Genomic DNA, 15276 nt, shown 5'->3' with positions numbered 1-15276 from the left:
GGTTATACTATAGCAGGCCATGCTATTTTCTAGTGCGGGGAATGTAAGAGCTACATTCCATACAGCAATCCATAAGCACATGTGTGAAGATGAGGGTGTGATTGCAACAGTCCATACCAGTGTTGATAATATCGGTATCGACAAAATATCGACGAGGGTCCAAAAAACATCTTATCGGCAATATCGACGAAAATATCAGCAAAATATCGGCAAATATCGGCAAACATTAAAAATGCATAATATATTCATTTTTTCTTATTTTTAAAGATATAAACCAATAACAACATGAAATAAACACATTTGCACATAAGTATGAAGAAAGCACTGATATATATGATGTAGTGGATGTAAAATAAAAATGATACATCAAAGGCAATACCAAATCCTGTTAATCCTTGATAATTGTCCAATCAAGGACTCAAATGTGGAGAACCAATACAAAATAACATCACATATATAAAAGTATATCATCATCATGAGTTATAAACTTATATGTAGCAAAACAAATAAAACTAGTAGCTATGTATCTGAGACCAGTGCCCTCTCCCTAGCAGCTATCTTTCTGTTTTTTTCATCAATTGCTTCAAGATCTTTTTGTATAACCTCCGCACTAAAAACCATACAATGCATTACATCATGTTCAAGGAGTCTAGCCAGATGGTATTTCAATCACGTAACCCCTCATGACATCTTGGTCCCACACAATTTGCATGGTAGATATGCCCAATTTGTCCCACCATCAGGCTCCCCATACTCCCAAAATGGGTCCAAGGCTTTTGGCATATTTGTAGTGAACTAATTCAAACTTAGGGCACCAAAAAAACAAAAAATTGGCATTAAACCGCCCAACACAAAAATTAATAAGTAATAACGGCCTCTTAAAAATATATATATTACTACATTATTTGCAATGTGAATGAAAAATGGCAATAAGAGGGTGCATAAGAAAGTTGAAAAAAAAATGAAGCTTGCTGCCCAAATATGGAGAAAACCCTTGCATTGGCTCATGGGCATGAAAATCATAGCAAATGGAGGAAAAAAAAAATGTTGGTAGGCAAAGAGGCAAGCAAGAATAACCCCAAATCTATGAAAAAAATCATTAACATGGGGGTTTTTAAGAACATACCTATTAATGGAAGAAATGAAGTTTGTCTCACTGTTTTTCAAACTTTGATCAATAAAAAATTCGTAGTTGGTGGTGATAATGGCTCCTCGATCCTCAATTCCTCATTGGCAACTACTACAACACTCTCCCCTTCCTTCTCCAACACTCGGAAAACCGAAATGAGCAAAAAAAATTCGAATTTTCCCTTTTCTAGGTGCAGCCCAGCAGGACCCCGATTTTTCCTATTGTCACGCGATATTTTTGTGAGATATCGGCGATATCTCGGAAATATCGCGATATTTTCGGGGAGCACAAATATCGTGATATTTTATCGGCGACATTTTGGCTCCCCTAAAATATCACGATATTGTCAACACTGGTCCATACCACTATACAGGTGACTGCACCAGTGTAGAATGCATTACAGTGGTGTTGTATATAGGTACAACAGCATTGTACAGGATACAACAGTGCTGTACAAAGTGACAGAAACAGATACAGGCAACAGAAGTAATGTTCGGGGTGATGACAGCAGGCAAAAAGTTTGCAGCAACACCATACAGGTTGATATCGGCAGGCAGAATGTTTGCAACGATGCAGTGCAGGTTGACGACAGCAGGTTGTACAGAAATCTGTACAGCCAAGAAAAGCACAGATCAGGTTTTGGTTTTCTCAGAGGGTTGATAAGCCTATTTCATTTCTGTAATTTTTCCAGAGTTTTTATTTGGGCCATTTTCCCAATAAGGGAGCGCATGTATGCTGTAAAACAGAATTTAATGGACAGCAGATTTGAAGGAAAATTTTCTGTGTGCATGTGTGAGATTGACTATTTTGCTTCTGCTGTTTTAGATTTTATTTACCTATTAAAAATCCCAGCAACGCTTTTATTTAGTAATCTGCAGTTATTTAAATTAATTAAATTACTAAGTGATAACTTGCAAATAACTGGGCAAGTGTAAGTGATAAATTGCCAGTAACTGGAGAAAGTAAAATTAACATTTTCCATTTTGGAGATTATAGGCAACTAATTCAACAACCCAATTTACATACAGTTTTAACTAAATTTGATTATATCACAACTTACTAAAGACGATGGTATATATTGAAATCAACTTACTAACTTGCAAATAACTGGGCAAGTGTAAGTGATAAATTGCCAGTAACTTGAGAAAGTAAAATTAACATTTTCCATTTTGGAGATTATAGGCAACTAATTCAACAACCCAATTTACATACAGTTTTAACTAAATTTGATTATATCACAATCTTACTAAAGAAGATGGTATATATTGAAATCAACTTACTCATTCTTAACTCATCCTTCATGCAGTGTGATAACGATGAATTTTGTAAAATTTCAACGCCAAGTGAACTTGACCAAATTAGACTTGCACTGCAAGTTAAAGATGTGAAAATTCAAAATCATTGTAATGGTTAGAAAAATGTGCTGCATGTGCAATTGTTCAGTAGATGTGTAACCTATTCAAATATTAACTGAAATACAATCAATGGCCTCAATATGTACTTACATCATTCATACTAGAAATCCACAATTTGAATGAATGTCTTGGTCAAATCAGCAATCAAAATGATCTAGTTATACCATACATAAACAAAATTATTTTTAAGAGACCAAAACAATAGTGCAGTCCAACATAACTGTAAAACTGCTAAACACCAATCATAAAGAACATGACTACCTTATCCCAAAAACACTTCACATGAGAAGTGCCATATCAATCATTATTTCCATAGTCAAAAGGGACATGTTCGACACATTACATCACAAATAATGGAAAATCATGAGCTGTACTAACTGAAGATGGATTTAAACTCAGTAATAAATATACATGATTAAACCCAAAAAAACCCATTTCTTAATTGACCAATTGGATTCCAGTTAAACAACATCGAGTTTGACCTTATTGTGATGTTGGAAACTTGGACCCCGAAATAAACAGAGGCAACTTTCAGGTCAATAAAATGCAACTCTAGGAGTTGACTTGCATTGTCATGGAAAACACAGCATATGACTTTGAGCTTTATCCATTCCCAAATACAGCATTGTCAATTTACCTTTTAAATGTGAAGTTTTAAAATGTGAAGATATTTTCATAACAGGTGAATACCAATTACCAAAGTTTTCAGCAACATTAACTCTCAAATGAGGGCGGGCAAAATCTCAATTCACTTCTGGTGACTGAAAAAGCAGGTACTGCAGAAAATGGCCATCAATCAGAACAGATGCAACATTGGACAATAAACTGTACCTATATAATTAACAAAGAAAATGGAACCCAAGCACTTTACCTCAAATGACTTGCCAGATTGCTCAAACTCAAGCATGCTCAGTGCCACTTCACAGCTCTGTGATACAATAGGCTCAGTGTCCTTTTCATACTGCTTCAGTAATGTAATGCTTTCACTATCTGCATGTTAAGAACCACATGTAAATGAAGCAGTCTGTATGAGACAATTTCATTTTAGTTCAACAAATTTTGAAGATGAATTTTCCCTAGGATGAGCTAAGCTTGCAGTAGGATTAGATGGGTATCAAGAGGATACATATACTTAACGGTAATGTAGTTCCCTCCTATAAAAATGAAATGAATTTATCCTAGAGTGCAATTCAAACCAGAGACTAGCTTTCTAATTCATTCAAGGCATCATGAGACATACTAGCATTTCATTATCAGATGTAAATAGGGTATGCTCTTTTTCAGCAAACAAGAAGGGGATCACATGTACTCACTGAACTTAAAATTAATACCAAACCAATATGAGATACCATTCTGTGGTAATTTCAATCTCATGGATCAAAATTATTTTGCAATAACCATAAGTAAATATAAAAGTTTTAATCTGTGCATTATGAATTTAATTTAAAGTTGTTGGCTTTGTCTGCCCCAAAAATTAATTTTATCATTAAAAACTTATACAACATTTGCAACAAGACTGACACGTGTTTCATGGCCCTAACTACAAGGACTCCTCTAAGAACAGAGCCAGCATTACATATCTTTAATGTGCTAAAGGATTAATATCCTACATTCATGGAAGAGGAAGCACATTTAGTAAAAAGTTGAAAATTGTATTTATGTCCACTAAAGGACAAAATAGTTCAACAGAACAGGGGATTACAACCTGTTGTCGCACAGATTGTCACGACAACGCTCAGACCGGGGGCTGTCACCCTGATCCCCGATCTCTCCGTTTAAGCCTGTCTCCCACGGCTAAGGGGGTAGACCCCATAGGAAAATGGATGACCAACTGTGAATCAGTTGGTTTGGGAGACACGAAAGGAAACCAGCACTAAATAGATTTTATCAAATTAATAGACCAGTGCCTTGTGGAGTTAATGATTAAATGATTAGATGTACAAACATTTATCATCAAATGACCCAAGCAATGCAAGATATCCAGTAGATTCACGATGATCTAGCAATTAAACTTAAAGAAAAATTAAATGCTTTAAAAGATCACAGAATTTAAATGCTGATCAGTTGCCACTTTCGCACAGCTAACTTTAACTAAACCTTTAAGTGCATTTAGCCATAGAGAAATGAAACATAAACAAGGCAAAAGTCGCCAAAAATGAAATTTTCAATTTTTTTTTATTAAGCTTCTTCGAAAAATTTTAAATATTTTTTTTTTTTTTTTTAAGAATAAAACAAACTAAAATAAAACTTAAAACTATTCTAGATTAAACTAAACTAAATAAAACTTAAAATTGTTAAAATCTATTCTTAAAATCAAATAAATCTAAACAAAATATGAAGAAAATTTTTTATGAATTTTTTTTTTTTTTTTTTTTATGATCTTAAAATTCTAGATTTAAAATCAAAACAAATAGAACAAAGCTAGAAACTTAAGTATCCCAAATTAAAAAAACCGATCTAAACTAAGAACTCAAATTAACTTTTTTTCTTTTTTTTTAATGAAATTTTTTATAACTAAAACATAAAACAAAACTAAACTAAAAATAAATAAATAAAGATTAAACTACAATAAACGTAAACCAAAATATATCAGAAACTAAGTAAAAAGGGAAAAACAATTTTTTATTTTTTTTAACAAAATTAAATCTAACTTATTCAAAATCTAATACTGAAGCGAAAACCCTTTTTTATTTTTTTAAAACATTTATGATTTTTTATATCTTTTATATATTTTTTAAATTTTAAATTCAAATAAAACACACTATAACTAAAGACTATAAGTTAAATAAATAAAAAAATTAAAACCATGATCAAAAATCAAAAGCATAAACTATACAACAAAACCTAAAATCTAAAGTAAGGATTAAATCTAAAACTATAAAATAATCAAAATTATGATCTATATAAAAAAAGACTCTTTTTAAATTTTTTATTATTTTTTTTTTTATGAAATAAAAATAAACTTTAAAGAAAAATCTAATTCAAAATTCAAACCCTAAGCTAAACAAATCAAAGATAAAAACTAAAAATAGCACATTTATTTTTATTTATTTATTACTTTTTTTACTTTTTATTGATTTTTTGATTTACTAACAAATAAAAATAAAGCAAAACTAAAATCTAAAATTTAAACAATACTAAAATCTAATTTTAAAGAAATCTAATTCTAAAAATTAAAATAAAATTCAATACATGAAAAACTAACGCATGTCCTAAACTAAAACTAAAGTTTTAATTCTGCAATAAAACGTAACCCAAAAAAAAAATACGTTGAACCAACATCTAAACTTCCTGTAGCATATGTAAAAAATTTCAAGTGCGTGCAGGTCAGAAGTGTTTGACGGAGGTAGCAGGACGGCGGAAGAAATGAAGGGAGAAGGGATGCAGGTAAATCTTTTTGCAAGTAGTGAGCAGCTGCGGATTCGTTTTTTGCAGATTTAGGAGCGTACGGACCAGGCAGCGAAAGGATGAGAAAATGCAGGCAGAGAGGACGGGCAAATGTATTGCAGCGTAACTGTGGCAGCGTTAAGGAGCAGGCAGAAGCGTGTATATATGGCTGCATGAGAATGTTGGGCAGCGTTTTCCTTTTGCAGGTTTGCGTGGAGATAGCTGAAGATTTGCTTTGCAAATTTGATTGGCAGCTGCGTGGAGTTGTACGAGCAATGGGCAGCGTAGAGAGATATAGGAAAAACGCAGGGGTATGAAGCAGTTTGAAGATGGCTCGATGCAAGTTGAGAGTGAGGCAGAGCAACACTGCATGGATTTGACTGCAGCAAAACATCAATAGTTTTCACACAGTTCGCCCAGAATTTTAATAAAAAAAATGAAACCCCAGGACGTAGACAGCATAAAAAAAAAAATTCGAAACCTTTTGTCAAAATGAAATCCCAGGCAGCAAACATATAACTTGGAAAAACCCTCGAATTTCTTCAGAGAAAACCTGAAAATTCTCCAGTAAATTTTAAATTGCCCTGTATTTAGCTTTCTTTTTTTTTAAGATCCTGTTGGTGCAGATTTGCCTGCTGAAAACCCCACAAGAAATTATTTCTCAAAACCTGCACCTGCAATCTGCAAAAGAAAAGAAAAGCCAAAATAATATGTGCAAGAAACGAAACTGAAAACCCTAACTAAATAATTACAATATTCACAAACTGCAGGCTCTAAAACAGCTAGATTTGTCAATAATCCACAGTAATATTATCAGAATTAATTTTAATGTAAAACGCTTTAGAAAACCCTGCATGCATTCATAAAAATATTTCGAATGATAAGCCCGGGATCAAGAACTGGGTGGGCTTTTTCAGAAAACACAACCCGGGAGTTGGCTGGTTCAGCCAAGAACTTCCCCTAATGCCCGGTAAACTCAAAACTAAGATTTCCTGCACAGCTTACAATCAACCATTAACATAGAAGGAAAAAAGGATAGTGAAATCCAGATCACATGGAGATACCTGCCATTATATTTCAAAACCTAAACTATCATTCAAACCCTAGAGATCAGACAAGATACCTGTGCCTGAATCAATCTTCATCAAGCTAAAATCAATAGCTGAAAATAAAATTATGCAGAAAGAAATAAAGATCTTACAGCATTTCCAGAAGAGTAACACCAGCAAGATTTTTAACCCCAAAGTCTTTCTTTATTGCACAAAAAATTACTACAAGAGAGCTTTCATTAGCACCAGACTCTCAGATCTCATGCTCTCAAATGACCCCTAGCACCCTATTTAAAGGAGAAATTCCCAACAGCTAGTTCGAGTGATCCACGTCAAAAAAATCTCGACTGTCGATGAGGATCAAGATATGTCTTAATCTCATCCGTCGAATTTTTAATGCATTAAAAAAATGAAATTCTGCATTTATTTACTCAAAATATTATTATTTTATTATTTTTTAAGTTTTTATTTATTTTTTAATTTATTTTATAAATTTTATTTTATTTTTTATTTTTTAAATTTTTATTTTTTAGTTATTTTTTAATTTTTTAATTTTTAATTTATTTTTAAATGGATCCTCGAACTTAGCCTTTGGAAAAATCACCTAGGACCTAGGACTTAGGACTTTTATGAGGGGATTAGAACATTTTCTAACCCTCAAGGCACTTTACATCATGACTTTTACAACTTTACATCTCAAGGGGGAAAACCCATTTGACATAGACCCTCATAAACCACCCAGTTTTGCGACACAACTATAATCTAGCAGATTAACACACTAGGATTCTCCTAAGATTCTAATGACAAAATCCATTCCGGCTTTGGGGTTAGGCTGAAGGAAAACTCTACCGATCATGGATCGGTGAGACAAAAAACCTTCCGGAACGTAGATTATCACTAGGAAATTAGGTCCACCTAGGCAATTTACATACATGATTCATATCTGCTAAGATTATTTACAATTCACACATGCAGACTGGGTTTACAACATAATATGATCAAGTCAACGATGACTGTCGAATGGCATGGACATGTCGATCAAGCGCTATCCCTTTTTGCGAAGAAAAAGGGGGTGTACTGCTATGGGTAGTTGACACGTAGTGGTCAACACAACCAACAATAATAGCCAAACCAAAACAAATGGGTGCATAAGTGCACCCTCCCTCGAAATGAGATGAAATGAAATATGAGTACAACAGAAGCAGGAAACAAAATGACATGAGCATAGGCATACAACTAGGTTATCCCAAAAAGGAAAACCCTATAAAGTGGAGGAAATCCAATAAAGAAACATAACCAGGACAAAGATGTGGCTGCCACAAGGAGAGGAGGGCGTTACCCCTGCTCATCATCCAAATCAATAGTGCAGATGCTGACACCAAGTGCTTGTTGGATATTGTCCATTGGAGAGTGGCTTGGATTGATGAGGCTGGAAGAGTAGCTTGGATTGATGAGGCATTGAGTGTAATCTTGGGTTGCATTCACCTACTCCAATGGTGGTTGGGATTGAAGAAAGAGTTAAGACCACACTCCTGAGTCCTAACATCCAGGGCCGAAGAACTCATAGTAAAAGTAAAGAAACTAGTAATACACATTTGAGTAGATGTCTTGTGGGAATAGCAGCCTGAAGCAGCTCTGACCTTCCAAGAAGCCCTTCACTGTAGTAGTTAGCACAACATCAAGCCCAAAGGACTGTAAGCCAGGGAACAACATTGGACGCCCTATTTAAGTACACCTATTGACACTGGAAAATATTGACCAAGATAACCATTAGAACACTCTGATAATAATGGTGCCAATGTACTTGAGAAAACTAGATTGACGTAAGATGGGATCACTTGATCACTACATATACTAACAAAGAAAGGAATTGTTTCACCAATACTTCTCTTCGCTATTGTGCAGCATTCCTCTATGATCCAAAGGTCCATGCACCTAAGGAAGACTTCAAGAATTTGACTGAAGAGCTTCGAATGATCAACATACAAACATGTAACAGATGCCACACTTGGAATAATATTAAATAAACAAGGGGGGGCATCACTAAGTGGCAGTCTACCTAGATAAAATTTTGGTCTCAAGGCATTTTCTGGGGCATTGAATAACCATGGATGTGGAAATCCTCCCAAGTGCAGCATCAAATCACTAGCCAATCAAACCAACTTGGACAATATAGGATCGCATAGACCTTCCCCATTCCATTGTGAAAAATTATGGCTCACACAACCAGAATTTATATGCGACATAAAGTGTTGAATTTTCTATAATAGAAACTGATCTAATATGATAATTACTTCCTCATGATACATCAACCAATTTATCTTACACCACAAATATCATTGAGCAATTTTACATAGAAAATGTCAACAATAATGCAATGATAACAGTAGGATTGTAACGAGATAGCCAAGCACCAAAGAGAACAAATTTACCCCGTGAAAACCCAACCTTGGGAAAAACCCAGCAAACTTTCCTTAGGAGAAATTGTTCTTCAGCAATAATTACAATTTCAAAAAAAATAAAATAAAAATCTACGAATCTGTGCCAAAATCAGGTCAAAGATACCAGTCAAACCTGGTCAAAAAATCAACCAGTCAACACTGGTCAAACCCTCAAAATAATCACTTCTGGTCAATTCTCGGCCTAGTCAAACAGTCTGCTGTGGTCAACTTCGGGTCTATTTTTGACCCGTGGTCAAACACAGTCAAACAGTCCTTCCTGTGGACAAAGTCCAGAATTTTCAGTCAAACAGTAGCCTGATTCTCGGTCAAAATGAGGCAGATCAGATTTGGTCAAACGAGCAGGTCAGCATTGGTCAAATGCAGCTTCAATATCTGGTCAAACTTCAGATTTCCTCCTTCGCACATGTGGATCAGAACAGAAGATGTTGGTGCGATATCTGAATTGGTCAAAATGGAGGTCAACTTGTATTTGTACTAGACAAATGGGGTGGACTTTGACCAAGAATCACAACCATTCACTTGTGGAGCCAATTTGACATTTGGAGCCTACATGAAGCCCAAAATAATAATTTTAATTTTTCATTTTGTTCAATTTTCTTTGGCCAACTTGGAAGGGCCTTTTGGCATGCGGGAATACCTCCCGATGCTACAAAAAATCAACATAAACGACTAGTGCAAGTAGGTGGAGTTTCAAGATCAAAAATGTACAGCATTCAACATAGACTAAAAAACCTGAAAACAAAACTCAGAGGATGGAACAAAGAAGTCCTTGGAAACATATTTGAAGCCAAACAAGCATTAGAAAAATAGATGGAGGCAGTCCAAAGAGAAATCGTGGCTAGAGGCATGACTTAGGAGATTAAAATTCAAGGGGAGAATATTCAAAAATATCTAGGCATCAAAGCTCAACAAGAGGAAATGCTTTGGTGACAAAAATCACAAATCCACGAACAGAGCTATGTTACAATTAGTAGGAGAAATTGCAACAAAATACTTTCCTTAAAGAACCAACAAAGGGAAAAGCTAGACAAGGGCCATAGAGGCATTGAGAAAGAGCTTTGCCCCCACTACAATGATTTAATGGCAGCATCAGTCAAAGACCGCCACACAACAATGGAGACAATAACCAACAACATCTCCTCCCTCGTGACAAATGAAAAATAAAATCCTCCTAATACCAGAAATAACTTTAGAGGAAGTAAAGTAGACGGCCAAGGAGATGGAAATAGTGACAAAAATTGTAGCTTGGATAGGTGTCTCTGCATAGGCCTTGTGTCCAAGCAAGCAGAAGACAGCTTAATAATTGCTTATTTCAGCAGATTTAATTATTCTTAATTTCTACATAGGAAAAGTACATTAATTTAATTAATTAATGTAAACTTAGGCTAAATGATGACCCATGGTATAGAACCATGGTATTTCGCCTTGAAAGAATTATAAATTGCTGTAATGAGTGAGTAAAGCACCCATTATTTTCAGCGTCACTTTGAGTAAGAGAGAAGAGGGTCGATTTGGGCGAAAATTAGACAAGTCAAGCAACTAAGCAGAGGGGACGTACTCTGGGCTGAGTGAACAGGAAACGAGGTTGAGTCCCACACTAGAAAGGGTCGTACGCTGATGTGGAAAGAGACCGTGCTTCAGGCCGTAGGAAGCAGCTGGGAAGGACTGAAATCTGAGGCTGTTGATTGGCTGTATATCTTTGGTACTGTTGCTATAATATTTCCCTGAAACCTAATAAAATCCCTCTTTGTTTGGTTTTCGCCCACACTGATATTTTCCAAGGTAAATAGCTATGTAAAAATTGAGTGTTCAAATTTATTTTTTTGGTGTGCATAAATTGTTAGAAGCTCACCTATGTTAACAGTGCATAGATTTCAGATTTAAATGTTTGGGGTTTTCAATAAAAATAAAATTTGGGTATAAAAATTTAATGGAACATTAATTTGATTGTTGGGCTTAGAAAATTTACCATGGTTTCAGAACTAAGCCTCTGAAAGAAATTCAAGCATTGCATAGGTTAAAGCTAAAAGGTGTTTGTTTTCCTTCTAAGGTTTTTAGCAAACAGTTATTCAAGGGTTTGATCTACCACGGCAACCTTGTCAAGTATGAAGACAGATTAGTATGAGCCTCAAACTATCTTCAATGGAAAGTTTGCATCACAGTAATTCTCAAGGAGAACAAGTTGTAGAACTTTGTTAACTCCACGGTGGTTGTGCCAGCATCAGATCCTATTGCCCTAGATCTCCATGAGGTGAAAGAAGCAAGCACACAAACGATCATCTTGGACAGGGTGAAAGATCACCTAATTTCCCATCTATTTGAGAAAATGATTGCCAAAGAGATGTGGGATGTGTTATCGCCGCCTAACCCACCCCTGTGACCTCAGTCCAGTTTATTGTCACTCTACCTCGACTACACCATCTAGGCAAACTCCTAGTGAAGCCAAGGGGGATATTCCCTAAAAAAACTATGGTTGATTAAGCTATAGCAAAATAAGAAATCATTCTAGGAGTTAATTCGATTACACAAAAGCACATTAACCAACAACATATAATTTCTATGATTGACAAGCAGATAATCAAATGACAAATTTAATTAACAAGATAGACCACTGCCAAATTTAAATGTTTGTGTTGTTGAAAAAGGAACCCAAGCAAACGTTATCGTGGCCCAATGAAGTATGTTTGTTGAAATTTGATGACTAAAAAAAAGTTTCCTGCAATCCCAACCTGGTTTTAATTTCACCTTATCACTCACATTCAGTTAAATGCCCTTTCCCATAAGCATGCATTCAACATATAAAATTCTGGAAGTGAAATTTTCAGATTAAAACATATGGGACTGTCAACACATGCTGAAAATAAATATGGACATAACCAAACCGGCAACACACATAAGAATACACACATATTTTTGGTCAACTTAGACCCAGGGAAAACCCCTTCAATCTTCTCCGGGGAAAACTTGTTAGAGAGCTCTTCAAATTTATTTATCTTTCAATTTCAGGGAAAATACATTTGCAGACAAAACAAAACAACACAATACAACTTATCTCTTCATCCCAAAACTCATTGAAAACCGTGGCCACTTTGCTTCGATTTCTGTGCCCACTTGAAGTTGAAAATATGTACTATACGGATATGACTGTATAGACTATACTGTATGAACTTCGTATGGACTGTACGGATTTTTGTACTGTTGTATAGATTTTTTTCAAAAACTTCTCTCGAACAACGTGCAACACACAACATTCAATGATGTTCGTACTGTACCTTATGTTGTCTTCTATGCCTTGATTTCCATGCCCAACTTTGCCCAGAAATCACTCCTCCAGCTTGCTGCAACAAATGTCTACTTCAGAACTTTTCTTTAGCTCTCAACCTCCTTTCTCCAATCTATTCATGAAGAATGAATGCAGTCTCTCTTTTCTTTCTCCCTTTTGTTTCCCTAAATGACTTTTGGGCAACCCTAAGATCTAATGGCTTAGATTCATTTAGATCAAGGGATGAGAATAAATGTGCATTTAATTCTCACTTTCTATTTTTTAACTCACCCATTAAATAAAGTACCCACATTGTACTTTATGACTAAAGTCACTTTTCACTTTGTAATTTAACATTGACTTTACCACTTATAAAGTCACTTTCACTTTATAAAGTCACACTTGGGAAAATAATTATTTTGGACACTTTTCCCTAGGTAGAGACTAACCCATGGGAAACCACTTGTCCAAGATACATTAAAAATCAACACTCCTCATCTGCTATCTTCACCTCACCACTGCCAATCTTATGTATCTCATGCTGCACACAATCATCCTAGAATCTGTCCCAATTGGGAAGATTCTCCCTAGAGGTAACATCTCCAAAGACCTCCCAAGACTTAGGAAGTCCCGCTACAGCTATCCTGACTAACTCTGTGGGTGCAACTACCTCACCAATAGCAGTTAAATCATCACGTACCTGTTTGACCCTGCCAAGATAATGAACTACATTCCAACCCTTGTCATCCTGATGTTCTTCAAATGTTTTTTGAGAACCATCTTCCTGCTCTCATTGGTACTCTGATAGAGAGTGGTTAGAGTTGTCCACATCTGATATGCATATGTGTTTCCTCTCACCTGAGAAACCACATGATCCTTCAGACTGTCCATCAAAATCCTTTTTGCCTTTGTATTATTTTTTGTGAATTCAGCAAGTTCATTTGCAGCAGTAGGAAGTACAACCACTTGCCGCACTATGTCCCAAATTGTTGCCTTCTCAAACACTGTCTGAATTTTGTCCTTCCAAATGACATAGTTGGATATCCCATCCAGTCTGCCCTCTCTCCTTAAGAACATGGCCATGACTGTTGTCCAAAATTTACAAAACCAAGAAAATGGAGAAATGAACTTTCCAGCACACCTTGTTGTCCCAAAAGTTCATTCTATGTGAAATTTCACCTTGTTGTCCCAAAATATCAGTTTTCTGTCCAAACTAAATTTGTTGTCCAAAAATTCAGTTTGTTGTCCCAAACTACTATCTATTGTTCAAACTGCCATTTTTAGCCTGTACCTCTTATACCATGTTGAAATTTGATGACTCAACCCGGTTTTAATTTCACCTTATCACTCTCTTTCAGTTAAATGCCCTTTCCCATAAACATACATTCAACATATCGAATTCTGTAAGTGAAATTTTCATATTAAAACACATGGGACTGTCAACACATGCTGAAAATAAATATGGACATAACCAAACCAGTAACACACATAAAAATACAGAAATTTTTGGTCAACTTAAACCCAGGCAAAAAACCCTTCAATCTTCTCCGGGGAAAACCTGTTAGAAAGCTCTTCAAATTTATTTATCTTTCAAGTTCAGGAAAAATACATTTGCAGACAAAACAAAACAGCAAAATACAACTTATCTCTTTAGCCCAAAACTCATTGAAAATCGTGCCCACTTTGCCTCAATTTCTGTGCCCACTTGAAGCTGAAAATATATACTGTACGGATATGACTGTACAAACTGTACTGTACGAACTGTGTACAGACTGTACGGTTTTCCGTACCGTTATACAGACTGTATGGATTTTTTTCAAAAACTTCTCTCAAACGGCATGCAGCTCATAGCATTCGATGTTGTTCGTACTGTACCTTTTATTGTCTTCTATGCCTTGATTTCCATGCCCATCTTTGCCCAGAAATCACTCCTTCAGCTTGCTGCAACAAATTTTTCCTTCAGAACTTTTCTCCAGCTCTCAGCGTCCTTTCTCCAATCTTCTCATGAAGAATGAATGCAGTCTCTCTTTTCTTTTCCCCCTTTTGTTTCCCTAAATGATTTTTGTGCAACCCTAAGGTCTAATGGCTCAGATTCATTTAGATTAAGGGATGAGAATAAATGTGCATTTAATTCTCACTTTCTATTTTTTAACTCACCCATTAAATAAAGTACCCACATTGTACTTTATATCTAAAGCCACTTTTCACTTTATAATTTGACATTGACTTTACCACTTATAAAGTCACTTTCACTTTATAAAGTCACACTTAGGAAAAGAATTATTTTGGATACTTTTCCCTAGGTAGAGACTAACCCATGGGAAACCTCTTGTCCAAGGTACATTAAAAATCAACAATGTTGTCAAATGTTTTGGAGAAATTCTCTTGGTAGTTTTATTATGGTTGAGTTCACTTGGAATTATTTAAGTGAGTACAAAATGGAGAGGCGGTATGTTGATCCACATGTGATTATAGGAAAAGTTAATCTATGGTTTGCTTCCTTTGTGGCTTTTATCCTTCCAATGGAAACAAATGAGTCGCTTGGAGATCCAACAGGAAGAAACTTGGTGTC

General features: G+C 35.3%; 1 protein-coding gene across 2 annotated transcripts in view; it reads right to left on the bottom strand.

Annotated features, from left to right (window-relative positions):
- Window positions 1-2895: 2895 nt before the first annotated feature.
- The window catches only part of LOC149155126 (ARM repeat superfamily protein), a 134117-nt gene continuing 121736 nt past the window's right edge, over window positions 2896-15276 (bottom strand). For both annotated transcript variants that reach the window (XM_089445036.1, XM_089445035.1), the window contains exons 5-6: window positions 3416-3534; window positions 2896-3320 (exon numbers count right to left, since the gene is read on the bottom strand). In XM_089445036.1, the coding sequence (XP_089301162.1) occupies window positions 3288-3320; window positions 3416-3534 (152 nt within the window). In that variant the 3' untranslated portion in view covers window positions 2896-3287. The remainder of the gene's footprint in view (window positions 3321-3415; window positions 3535-15276) is intronic.

The sequence above is a fragment of the Pinus tabuliformis genome, chromosome 9, assembly GCF_031772625.1.
Source record: "Pinus tabuliformis cultivar Carrire ecotype Pingquan chromosome 9, CPIR1, whole genome shotgun sequence".
Taxonomy (NCBI): domain Eukaryota; kingdom Viridiplantae; phylum Streptophyta; class Pinopsida; order Pinales; family Pinaceae; genus Pinus; species Pinus tabuliformis.
Note: the sequence above shows the minus strand (reverse complement) of the source record. Positions and strands in the feature narration are given on the sequence as shown.